We start from the raw sequence: 13138 nt of genomic DNA, 5'->3' as shown, positions 1-13138 counted from the left end.
TGAGGTCTGATTCTATTGCCCTTGTTGCTGGTCAAGGACTCTGTTGGGGGGGTAGGGGTGGGTTCTGCTTGGGCCAATGTGTGGGGGGCTGCTCTTTTTGTCTGGCTGCTATAACTGAGCCGAGGAGAGTGTGGTGCAGGAAAAGCACAGCCGGTTAGGCAGGATCCAAGGAGCAGGAGAATCGACGTTTCGGGCATAAGCCCTTTATCAGGAATGGGCTATCAGTAATAGCATTATAGCTGTTCTGAGGGAGGATATTCCCGGAAATATATTCAGGAATGTTATTTGGGTGCAACTGAGAAATCAGAAAGGGGTGATCACCTTATTGGGATTGTATTATAGACCTCCTAATAATCAGAGGGAAATTGAGAAACAAATTGGTAAGAAGATTTTGGTTACCTGTATGAATAATAGGGTGGTTATTGTAGGGGATTTTAACTTTCCAAACATAGACTGGGACTGCCACAGTGTTAACAAATTCCTCTCCATCTAAATGCTTAAGTGTAAACAAGAAAATTTTCTGATTCAGTATGTGGGTGTACCCACTAGAGAAGATGCAAAACTTGACCTACTCTTGGGAAATAAGTCAGGGCAGGTGACTGAGGTGTCAGTGGGGGAGCACTTTGGGGCCAGCGACCATAATTCTATTAGATTTAAAATGGTGATGGAAAAGGACAGACCAGATCTAAAAGTTGAAGTTCTAAATTGGAGAATGGCCAATTTTTACGGTATTGGGCAGAAGCTTTCAAAGGCTGATTGGGGGCAGAATAAAGGGACAGCTGGAAAATGGGAAGCCTTCAGAAATGAGATGATGAGAATCCAGAGATGGTACATTTCCTGTTAGGGTGAAATGAAAGACTAGTAGGTATAAGGAATGCTGGACGACTAAAGAAATTGAAGGTTTGGTTAAGAAAAAGATGAAAGCATATGTCCGGTATAGACAAGATTGATCAAATGAATCCTTAGAGTATAAAGTCAGTCGGAGTATATTTAAGAGGGAAGTCAGGAGGGCAGAAAGGGGACATGAGATAGCTTTGGCAAATAGAATTAAGGAGAATCCAAAGGGTTTTTACAAATACATTAAGGACAAAAAGGTAACTTGGGAGAGAATAGGGCCCCTCAAAGGTCAGCAAGGTGGCCTTTGTGGTGAGCCGCAGAAAATGGTGGAGATACTAAATGAGTATTTTGCATCAGTATTTACTGTGGAAAAGGACATGAAAGATTTAGAAAGTAGGGAAATAGATGGTGACACCTTGAAAAATTCCAGTATTACAGAGGACAAAGTGCTGAATGTCTTGAAACGGGTAAAGGTGGATAAATCCCCTGGACCTGATCAAGTATACCCTATAACTCTGTTAGAAGCTAGAGAATTGATTACTGGGCCTCTTGCTGAGATATTTGTATCATCAATAGTCGCAGGTGGGGTGCTGGAAGACTGGAGGTTGGCAAACGTGATGCCACTGTTCAAGAAGGGCGGTAAAGACAAGCCAGGGAAGTATAGACCAGTGAGCCTGGCGTCGATGGTGGGCAAGTTGTTGGAGGGAATCCTGAGGGACAGGATGTACATCTATTTGGAAAGGCAAAGCCTAATTAGGGATAGACAACATGACTTTATGCATGGTAAAACATTGTCCCTCAAACTTGATTAAGTTTTTTTGAAGAAGTAACAAAGAGGATTGGTGAGGGCAGAGCGGTAGATGTGATCTACATTGACTTCAGGAAGGGGTTTGACAAGGTTCCCCATGGGAGACTGATTGGTAAGGTTAGATCTCACTGAATACCGGGAGAACTAGCCATTTGGATACAGAACTGGTTCAAAGGTAGAAGACCAGTGGAATGCCACAAGGATTGGTGCTGGATCCACTACTTTTCATCATTTATATAAATGATTTAGATGCGAGCATAAGAGGTATAGTTAGTAAGTTTATTCTTGCCCCCTTCTCATGAATATAAAGCATTTTATAACATTAGCGACCCTCTATTACCAAGCCATTAACCTTTTCATTGTTTGTTGGATGCAGGATTATGACCAGTAACCCTGTCTCTGCTGTTGCTTCTTTTGACCAACCTAGGGTTCAGTGGTTCCCAACTTTCTTCCACTGTGACCCTATTTTGAGGCACAAAAGCCAGCACAACCCTCCAGAGACATTGACTGAGTGGTTGGGGAGAAACCGGAGAGAGCTAGTGGGAACGTGTAAGTACAGCTACCTGTTGGAGCCAGAGTCCGTGGTTCTGCAATTGGTCAGAGGTCCCTGATGGCCATTGTAGCGTTAGCTCAGAGCTTGCGCCCAAAATTACAACTCGTGATCCATATCTGTCCCAACCTCTGCTTTGGGAAGCCTGGCCTAATATTCCACCTGGACCAGATAATTTGTGCATTTTTGGTAATGCTCCTTATTTTATAAATGCTTTTCCTTCCTAATGTGTTTCAATCTATTCCAGGTGTTTGTGAAATGCCATTTTGACTACAATCCATCCAACGACAGCTTAATCCCGTGCAAAGAAGCTGGATTAAAGTTCTCCAGAGGAGACATCCTGCAAATTGTGAATCGAGAAGATCTCAATTGGTGGCAGGTTGGCTCAACTTTTCTGCAATGCAATTAAGTTTTTTTAAATTTCAGTTAGCTCTAAAATACTAAGGACAAATACATAGTTTTTGAATAATACTTAGTGCATTTAAGTGGATATTCTATTTTAGATGCTCAAATCCCAAGAATGGGTTAAAAAAAGTCTTTGAACTATAAAATATTGACTGAATGGTTTTTAAGTGAGAGGAAATCAAAGGATCATTTGTTGACTCGTGAAGTTAACTGTGCCTTTTGGTCCTGAAGTAGCTCATACTTAATGGTGTGGAATACTGTGTTCAGGCTTTCTGGCAGACCCTGCATCATTTCATCATGTTGACAACCTGACACACTGCTGCAGAGTTTTCAAACTGCTGCTCCTTGTAGTGGAACCTTTAATATCCACCTTATTGAGCATTAAACAAGGTGCCACATTTCTTTATATTGTAGCAATTTTTGGTTATCATAAGATTTGGTTTTCTACTTGTAGATGCAGAACAGGGTAATGTTTGGTGATTACTTTTTGTCGAGAGAGGTGACAAAATTTCAAGCAATTGAACAATTGCGTTATAAATTTTTGAAGCATTCCATTTTCCAAGTTGAGATTTGAAGCAGAAAAAAGTAGTATTTTATTCCTGTTTCATTCTATTTGGTTTTAGGATATGAAAATGTTGACATAAAGTAAAAAAAATTACATCTCATCTAGATTGTTCGCTTTTAACACATCACCAAGTGGCTATCTTCACACACACTGCATGTGGGTTATGTGGTAATTTGAAGGGGAAGAAAATTTAGAATTCACGAGGAAATGTTTTTGTGAATCAGTTTAATCTTTTAGATTACATAATTGCTTGAGACAGGTTTCTTCAAAAAATGTATTTGAATATTTATTAAGTAATTTTGTTTTTGTTCGTTGGGGAGAGACCAGAGAGAGCTAGTGGGAACCTGTAAGTACAGCTACCTGTTGGAGCCAGAGCCAGTGGTTCTGCAATTGGTCACAGGTCCATTGTAGCCTCAGCTCAGAACTCACAACCAAAATTACAACTCGTGACCCATATCTGTCCCAACCTCTGCTTTGGGAAGCCTGGCCTAATATTCCACCTGGACCAGGTAATTTGTGAATTTTTGGTAATGCTCCTTATTTTATAAATGCTTTTCCTTTCTAACGTGTTTCAATCTATTGAGGGCATCTCTGGCTATGTCAGGATTTATTGCTCATCCCTAATTGCCCAGAGGGCAGTTAAGAGTCAACCACCTTGTTATGGGTCTTGACACAACACACAGGCGAGAGCAGGTAAGGGCAGTAGTTGCCTTCCCTAAAGAACATTAGTGAACCAGGTGGGTTTTTCCAACAATTGACAATGGATTCCTGGTCACCATAGACTCTTAATTCCACATATTTATTGAATTCGAGTTCCATCATCTGCCATGGCAGGATTTGAACCGAGGTCCCCAGAACATTACCTGTGTTTCTGGGTTAAGAGTTCAACAATAATACCACTAGGCCATTCCCTCCCCTTGAGTAAATATTGTAGAACAACATACAAATACATTTCTGTCAAGGCAGAAAAAATGAAACTAAACAAGTAGGTCATTCAGCATCTTCAAAGTCGATTCCTAAACGTTTCACTGCCCTGAATGGTTAAAGAGATGCAGCTTAACAAATTGAAATTGTGCAGGTCAACTTTGAAATATGATTAACTTGTGGAATAGATCACCAAGAAGGATGCATGCACTTTTGGTTCAGGATCATCTAAAAGAAACAATTGCAATGGTCCAAATTAACTTTGTCTATTTTTTAAATAGCTTTTTTTTAAAGCTAAAAGTGGGCGGCACGGTGGCACAGTGGTTAGCACTGCTGCCTCACAGCGCCAGAGACCCGGGTTCAATTCCCGCCTCAGGCATCTGACTGTGTGGAGTTTGCTCGTTCTCCGCGTATCTGCGTGGGTTTCCTCCGGGTACTCCGGTTTCCTCCCACAGTCCAAAGAATTGGCCATGCTAAATTGCCCGTAGTGTTAGGTAAGGGGTAGATCTAGATGTAGATGTAGGGGTATGGGTGGGTTACGCTTTGGCGGAGCGGTGTGGACTTGTTGGGCCGAAGGGCCTGTTTCCACACTGTAAGTAATCTAATCATCTAAAAAAAGCTTTATGTTCTAAATAAGACCACTTTTATTTCTTTACCTCACTTGTAAGAAAGTAGTTGATTTATATTTGTAACATTGTGAATCTTGGAAATATGTCTCGTGGTCTTGACTAGAATTTACCTAAGATGTCGTGTGTGAGTAGTTTAATTATCCCATTCATGAGGTACATGTACGCTGATTTTTCTTGTTTCAGGTGATAGGACTGGCTGTTATAATGGATTTAGGGCCACAATCCTCTGATACTGATTGCTTAACTTGCATTTTGCCAGCGAAGGGGAAAATTCAACAGTGAAATCTGTCAGAAGCCAATGTTACCAGTGATTGGAAAGACATTAGTAGAATGTTTTTCATTGGCTAACATTAGTAGAATGTGAAATAATATTTGTTTTTGATCAAATAAGTGCTTTGCTGTGTTATTTGTTTTCACTCTATTGTCTGAGTCAACAATTCCATGTGGAAATTCATTTTCGGTACAGTTCGTTTTGCTGTGACACATGTTTTGTTCATGCAAATTCGCTGTAACACGATTGACGAATTGGGGACATTTGTTTCTAAAGCGTGAATTTGTGCCGGCTATCATGTGATTACAACGCCAACACTTCAAGTGCAGTTTCTAAATCATGATTTTTCTATAACGCGGAGTTGCACGAGAGCGTAACCATTGCATTATAGAAGAACTACCTGTGCATTGTTCAGTTATTTAAAATTCCATATTAATAAATAATGACAATAGGGGAAAATGTTCTATCACAAAAATCTAATTTTAATTAAAATGTATAATAAAACCATTTCACGCTAATCGGTATTGTCAGTGAGCGAGTCCACCTTGTACATATCCTCATTCATGCATCAACTCTTGTTAGACATTTTCATGGAAAAGGACACAGGTTAGTTTGGGAACGAATTTGTCCTCTGTCTGAGAGATTGTACCCTTTTCCCTGAATGGGTCCAACAGTGAAACTGAGACAAGGTGTGAGTCATATTGTTCATGACACTCATTACAACTGTTAAAACTCTTTTAGTGCAGGTTTCATCGAGGAAGATCACTTCATCAGGTATCCTTCCTGCTCCATATCCTTAGAGTCTGATTTCATACCTTCCTGTATAATAATAAACTGAACTATTCTGATTACTAGATCTTCGGTAGGTGTTATCTGGAATTATTTCTTCTGTGATCCTCAATATTTTGTTTTCAAATCTGCATTAAATTTATTTTATATTATGCCATAGTCTTTCCCTCAGTGTCCATCTTTGGTAGAACATTTCATGTTCCACTAACATCTACCACAAGGACAGTCCTGGTGTTCACTTTCATTTTTCTAATAATGATCCTTTCTTTCTGTTACTGATCCACAAAGTGCTGGATCACTTAAACTTTTCATAATCTTGAAAATATTCATTTGATCCTCGTTAATTCATTTTGAGTAAAAAAAAATCATTTAACTTTCTCCACCCATACCCCCTAATTCCTGCACCACTTTAATATATCTATTTTGTGGCTGTTGTCTCAATCCTGTACAAAGCAATGTAATTTGTTTTAAAGTAGTGTTTTTATAGCTTCCCTCTTTCTTTTAACTAAATCATACAAATACACACCAATCTTGGAGCTACTGTTTAATTTTACAGATAAGGCCCCTAGTTTTTCAGTGTAGATTTTCTGTCAGTTATGACCATTTTTGATGCTTTAAATCTAAAGCAATTGTAATAATTGTACTAATTAGGGTAATACAAAGCTGCATATTGATTGGGTGGACTTTTGATCTCCGAGACCCATTAGTCCACGGACTTTTCTATTCACTGGAATTTGAAAAGCTATCTGGAATCCATGTGAACAAACCAAACAGCTGCATATTTCTTTATCCATTCAGATTAAAGAATCACTCATGATGAGTGCCGACTGAGGTAGTATTAATTACAGAGGTCGATTCTGTGTCAAATCATTAACAGTAGGTGTAATAAGAGAGGGAGAAAGAAAGACAGGAGACAAAAAAGTTTTTTTTTCATGTGAAAGAATGCAACTCCATATTTTTAGAAGTTAATTTTCAGTAGCAGGAAAGGTATTTCTCGCTAAAACTTTTCACATAAACTCTCTGCATACCAAAATTTTAAATTAATTTTCTGGTGCGTTTTATGTGTCTTCAGTAACTTTTACGCCATTCCTAGGTGGTATTCCTGTGCTGAGTCCACCAAGAAAGCTGAAAGTCTTCAGTAACTTGGATAGCAACTTTCTGATGTCTGAGTAGAAGCACACAATTCTGGAAATACTCTAGCCAGGTTGAATTTGATCAGGAAAATTTAGAGTTCACATGCTGCATATATCCAAGTCAAGAGACATTTGATGAAATTTCCTGACTCCATGCACTTGCCAAGGAGAAATGTATCCCGATTAGCATGATCATTTATTAGTACACCCATTACCCTGAATGCAGATCAGAGTTGGCCATAAGGGTTACGGAGAGCCAAATTAGGTGATTTTAAAAAGCCCACCTTAGTTCTCTGTCACAGTTCTATTAGACGTTATTTGCTCTAGCCCTCACTCCCCAGCCATGGCAACACATACTTAGACCCACTGACCACTTTTGCTCTTACCCCTATATGCCAACGTCCCCAGTATTCACCATGGGCAGTTATCAGGAGTCCTGCTGATGTGAAGTAAAATTGCTGACTTCATAGTGTAATATACTCTCGTTTATGACAATCCATTAAATATGTTTAAATTCTGACAGGTAATGTATCCCTTATAAAAACACCTATTTTTATTCATACCCCATATTAGAGTCTGGAAATTCTTTACTAGCATTCTGAGCTATTGATCAAACTGTAGTTCACAATCGCTCCAAATGTTACAGTGAGCACAGGTGGAAGCAGTCAATCAGCAATTATGTGATAATGGTTGCACTTGGAGTCATATTGCCAAGAAGCTACTGGGACTGTTTTGTTGATTTTTGATACTCAATTGCAGGCAGACAGGTATTTTACAGATTTTAAAGGGCAGAGGGTTTGAAGTTTGGACTTCTTCCCGGTAGATCTATCCTTCACAAGCATTTGCCAACATATAAAATACACAGGGGCAGCATTTTGGAATCCCCAAATTGCTCTTGAAATTCCTGTGACAGAGGACACCATCTGAGAATAGTTGTCCTTGTAACTAGAATTGAACGAAATAGTGAGGAACTGCTCATCCAGCCACGGTCCTTTCTTGTGGTTGCCACCGATAGGCTCTTTGTGAATGAGTCAGCAAGACCTGGAGACTGAGAGATGGGAATGGGATGCAAAGCTGCCTGACAGGAGAGAGGGATCAGTCAACCACCCAGAAGAGAGATTAGGAGCAAATTTTTCTCATTTTGTGTATGTGAATCAAAATCCCTCTTATCAACAAGCATCCAGAAGGTATTGTTCTGAAGTGACTTTATCACCTAATGAAGGAATCAATGAGATTGAACACAGAACCTCTGGAAAACAAACAAATTGCCTCAAATTGAGCAGGAGCCCTCAAGAGGAGCCCCTTGGGAGAAGGTGAAAAATTATTGAGCTCTTGCATTTGCACCTCCACTCAATAAGTTCATCAACACTTATTACTGTTGGAGATTATTTCTGGTGTGAAAATCACTTCTGCATGTCCAATGCACTGTGTTAAATGATTCAGCCATTCAATACATACACTCATGTGGGTCTCATCCATCAGTTTAAAAACCTCCAGAATCTCGACAACTCTGTGATAAATCAGCCTCAAACCTATGAGCATCCATGAGGTGAATATCATTGCTGAGTTAGTTTAGATAATGGAAATTTGAAATATTTGTTTACTTTTTGTATTCCTGGTGCTCATCCTCCTTCCTCCCTGTCCCCACTTCCTATCTCTCCAAATGAGGTTTGGCTTTTTGTTTTTTTTGTTGTGACCAGTACCGATGGATCCACTTTTCCAGTCTGGCTGTTAGGTCGGTCTTCACAAGACCCTACAACTCCAAATCCAACTAGATGTCGTAAAAATGTTTTGGCATCAGGAAAATTGCAAGGAAGTTATATAAATGTTAGCATCTATCTATAGTTAAGGGTTCTAAAACCAAACTCCAGTGATGAAAATGTTGATACAGTTAGGAGAATTTGTCCAGAAGTCTCTATTTCTTAAATGATATGTGCCTTTTTCAGCATTAAGTGTAATTCTACTCTGTTTTAATTCAAATTCTAGTCTCTTTAAGGTTAAAGCTGGTTTAAGCTGGTTTGGAGAAGATTTGTACCTCAGGTTGAGGTTCTGGATGTAGGTTTGCTCGCTGAGATGGAAGGTTCGTTTTCAGATGTTTCGTCACCATACTAGTTAACATCATCAGTGAGCCTCTGGTGAAGCACTGGTGGTATGGCCCATTTTCAATTTGTGTGTTTAGGTTTCCTTGGGTTGGTGATGTTGTTTCTAGCGGCGATGTCATTTTCTGTTTTTCTCAGAAGGTGATAAATGGGATCCAAATCAAATGTCATTTACAAAATAACTTGGAAAAACTACATTGGACAAACAGGCAGAAAACTAGCCACCAAAATACATGAGCATCAACTAGCCACAAAAAGACATGACCCTCTCTCACTAGTATCCTTACATATGGATGAGGAAGGACACCACTTTGGGATAACACATCCATCCTCGGACAAGCCAAACAGAGAGACACATGAGACTTCCTAGAAGCATGGCATTCCAACGGGAACTCTATCAATGAACACATTTGACTTAGACCCCATTTATTACCCCCTCAGAAAAAGAACAGGAAATAACATCACCACAGGAAATGACATCACCAACCCAAGAAAACTTAAACACTTAAATAGAAAGCGGGCCATAAACCCAGTGCTTCATCAGATGCTCACTGATGATGTTACCAAGTATGGTGATGAAACGTCTGAAAACAAACCTTTCAGCTCAGCGAGCAAACTTACATCCCTGGCTTAAGCTGCTTGTGCTGAAAATGTGCAATGCTTATTGACATTTGATGTTTGTGCTGTAGTGGATAGATGAATGAAGTTATCAAAATAACTTAGGCAAAACCACTTGACAATCAATAACCTTCATATGATACAAAATTACTGCATGTTTCTAGCTAATCCTTATGAAGCAATCGACAGATCACTCTCCCTATCATATATTATCCAGCTACTTCATTTATACACTGAATTTTCAGCTGCAGATTTAGAATCAAAGGTTATAATCTGCAGGTTGGTGAATGGAGAATGCAGTGAGACAGGAGAGGTCTGATGACTGACACTTCATTAGTGCAAAATGGAAGAGAGGACATGCTCAAGAAGCCAGGAGTTGGTGGAAAATGAGTCACCAGATGAGCCATCAATTACAGATGCAATAGATTAAACTGAAATGAAATGGGTTTGCAGGAAGTACAGCTTTTGGAGCTGGGATGTCCAGCAGCTTGTATAAAAGAACTCCAGGTTAGATCTAATCAAGAGATAGTGACACATGATTCACAAATGTTAAACAGGACTGTTTAAATTGTCTGCAACACAGTAATTAAGATCTCCAGTGACATGGCATGCTGAAAATCAGCAGCCCTGGATTAGGCCTGATCTTTAAAGATAAATAACCATTTGAAAATGAATATGTTCCACAACTTCAAGTGCCAGTGTAAAACTGTAATAACATGCACTCAGAAAGATAAGAAGGACTATCTTCCTCTGAGAATAGAGTGTACTCCAGCAAATGTCATAACTTGTGAGAGATAATTGGAGTAGTTGTGTTTAATTTCAGGCTTATCAAATGAAGGGAGGAGGAAATGCAGGTCTCATTCCCAGTCAGATGTTGGAAGAGAAGAGGAAAGCTTTTGTTAAACGGGACTGGGATCTATCAGGTTCCTCAGGTAAAGCTGTTCAATGTTTTTAAGTTGGCGTAGCCTGCGTACAGGTGCTTTTGAATGAAATAACGAAAACATCACTTTGAGTTCTGTTTTGTTCTTTGAACCAGGACCATTTTGTGGTGCAATAATCGGTAAAAGGAAGAAAAAAATGATGTACCTGACAACTAAAAATGCAGGTAAATCTTCCAACGTCTTGCTGCTTTTCTTTGGAGATCAAAAACTCTGATTTTACCTTTCTGGTTTGGTATTTTAATTGGTTTAAATTATTACTATCTAAGGTGGTTAGTTTTCATAAGCGAATTCGAAACCATTTGATGTTTTTAAATATCTGCTGGGAAACTGCGTGTATAAGCAAACACAAATGGCAGTAAGGGAAAACAGAAATTGCTGGAAAAGCTCAGGCAAATCTGGCAGCATCTCTGGAGAGAAATCAGAGTTAACGTTTTGTGTTGAGTGAACCTTCTTCAGAACGCAGAAGGGTGACTCGACCTGAAACGTTAACTCTGATTTCTCTCCAAAGTTGCTGCTAGACCTGCTGAGCTTTTCCAGCAATTTTATGTTTTTGCTTGATTTACATCATCTGCAGTTCTTTCAGGTTTTTACAAATAGCAGTAGTACTTGCAATGGTAATGAAAATGATGACTTTTGAGGAAACTTTTAAAGGCAAGGAGATTTAGCAAGTTGAGTGAGTTTGAGTAGAATACTGAGAAGAAAGAATATTCACCAACAGCATGATGTGCAAATGGAGCTAAGAATGAGAAACCTCCCCCTGCCGCCCCATACAGTTCAGTGCCCTAGCTTGGGATGCTAGTAAGGGGGCCTGCCAAGGGAGTTTAGCTGTGAGTTTATCAATTCACTGGGAATTGAATCAAGTTAAAAGTGGAAAAGGTTATGGCAATTGCTAGTGGTGAGGAAGCGAGAGAGTAGCTGTTGTAAACTTGGTGAGGTTGGAAGAGACATGAAGTGTAAAGTTCTGAAAGCATATTTGGGATGAATCCTGGGAGTTTGTGGAGAAATCGGTTGTGCTTGGATTTGTGATAAAGTGAGAGTGGACTGCTTGGTGTTGGGATACATCTGATTCAGGCTGCAGAAGAGCAATTAGAGTCATGGAGATGTACAGCATGGAAACAGACCCTTCGGTCCAACCCGTCCATGCCGACCAGATATCCCAACCCAATCTAGTCCCACCTGCCAGCACCCGGCCCATATCCCTCCAAACCCTTCCTATTCATATATCCATCCAAATGCCTCTTAAATGTTGCAGTTGTACCACATCCTCTAGCAGCTCATTCCATACACATACCACCCTCTGTGTGGAAAAAGTTGCCCCTTAGGTCTCTTTTATATCTTTCCCCTCTCACCCTAAACCTATGCCTTCTAGTTCTGGACTCCCTGACCCCAGGGAAAAGACTTTGTCTATTTATCCTATCCATGCCCCTCATAATTTTGTAAACCTCTATAAGGTCACCCCTCAGCTTCTGACGCTCCAGGGAAAACAGCCCCAGCCTATTCAGCCTCTCCCTGTAGCTCAGATCCTCCAACCCTGGCAACATCCTTGTAACTCTTTTCTGAACCCTTTCAAGTTTCACAACATCTTTCCGATACGAAGGAGACCAGAATTGCACCCAATATTCCAACAGTGGCCTAACCAATGTTCTGTACAGCCACAACATGACCTCCCAACCCCTGTACTCAATACTCTGACTAATAAAGGAAAGCATTCCAAACGCCTTCTTCATTATCCTATCTACCTGCGACCCCACTTTCAAGGTCTGCACTCCAAGGTCTCTTTGTTCAGCAACACTCCCTAGGACCTTACCATTAAGTGTATAAGTCCTGCTAAGATTTGCTTTCCCAAAATGCAGCACCTCGCATTTATCTGAATTAAACTCCATCTGTCACTTCTCAGCCCATTTGCCCATCTGGTCCAGATCCTGTTGTAATCTGAGGTAACCCTCTTCGCTGTCCACTACACCTCCAATTTTGGTGTCATCTGCAAACTTACTAACTGTACCTCTTATGCTCGCATCCAAATCGTTTATATAAATGACAAAAAGTAGAGGACCCAGCACCAATCCTTGTGACACTCCACTGGTCACAGGCCTCCAGTCAGAAAAACATCCCTCCAATTAATCTTCAATATTTGATCATTTGATAGCATCACTAAAATGGAGGTATATTTGTATAGTAAATATTAACAATAAACAATAATAACATGATAAACAGTTATCACTACGGAAACTGAAAGTGTGCAAATACTTTGTGGACAGAGGAGCAGCATTGACATTCGAGTTGGATATGCCTTCCTTCAGCACTCTTTCCCCAGACTCTCTCATTTCAGCATCTGCAGTATTTATCCTGAGGAGGGAGATGTTGTATGACTCGCCTGCTTGAATGACAAAATATATGTGAGCAGATTCCTCTCTAATGACATTTAGCTGCAACATGCTGCACTTTGAGGAAATAAGTGTGCCCCACACACACACACACACACACACACACACTTTACAAAAACTTGTTGAAAAGCCTGATTAAGAGTATGGGTCAATTTTGAATTCTTTTGATCAGTTTTTCACATGAT

General features: G+C 39.9%; 1 protein-coding gene across 7 annotated transcripts in view; it reads left to right on the top strand.

Annotated features, from left to right (window-relative positions):
- The window catches only part of LOC140480429 (protein PALS2-like), a 152635-nt gene that overhangs the window by 123228 nt on the left and 16269 nt on the right, over nt 1-13138 (top strand). For all 7 annotated transcript variants that reach the window (XM_072575281.1, XM_072575280.1, XM_072575279.1 and 4 more), the window contains 3 exons: nt 2443-2574; nt 10452-10560; nt 10665-10733. In XM_072575281.1, coding sequence (XP_072431382.1) covers nt 2443-2574; nt 10452-10560; nt 10665-10733 — 310 coding nt within the window. The remainder of the gene's footprint in view (nt 1-2442; nt 2575-10451; nt 10561-10664; nt 10734-13138) is intronic.

Source organism: Chiloscyllium punctatum, chromosome 8, assembly GCF_047496795.1.
Source record: "Chiloscyllium punctatum isolate Juve2018m chromosome 8, sChiPun1.3, whole genome shotgun sequence".
NCBI classification, from domain to species: domain Eukaryota; kingdom Metazoa; phylum Chordata; class Chondrichthyes; order Orectolobiformes; family Hemiscylliidae; genus Chiloscyllium; species Chiloscyllium punctatum.
This window is presented reverse-complemented; position numbering and strand designations above follow the sequence as displayed.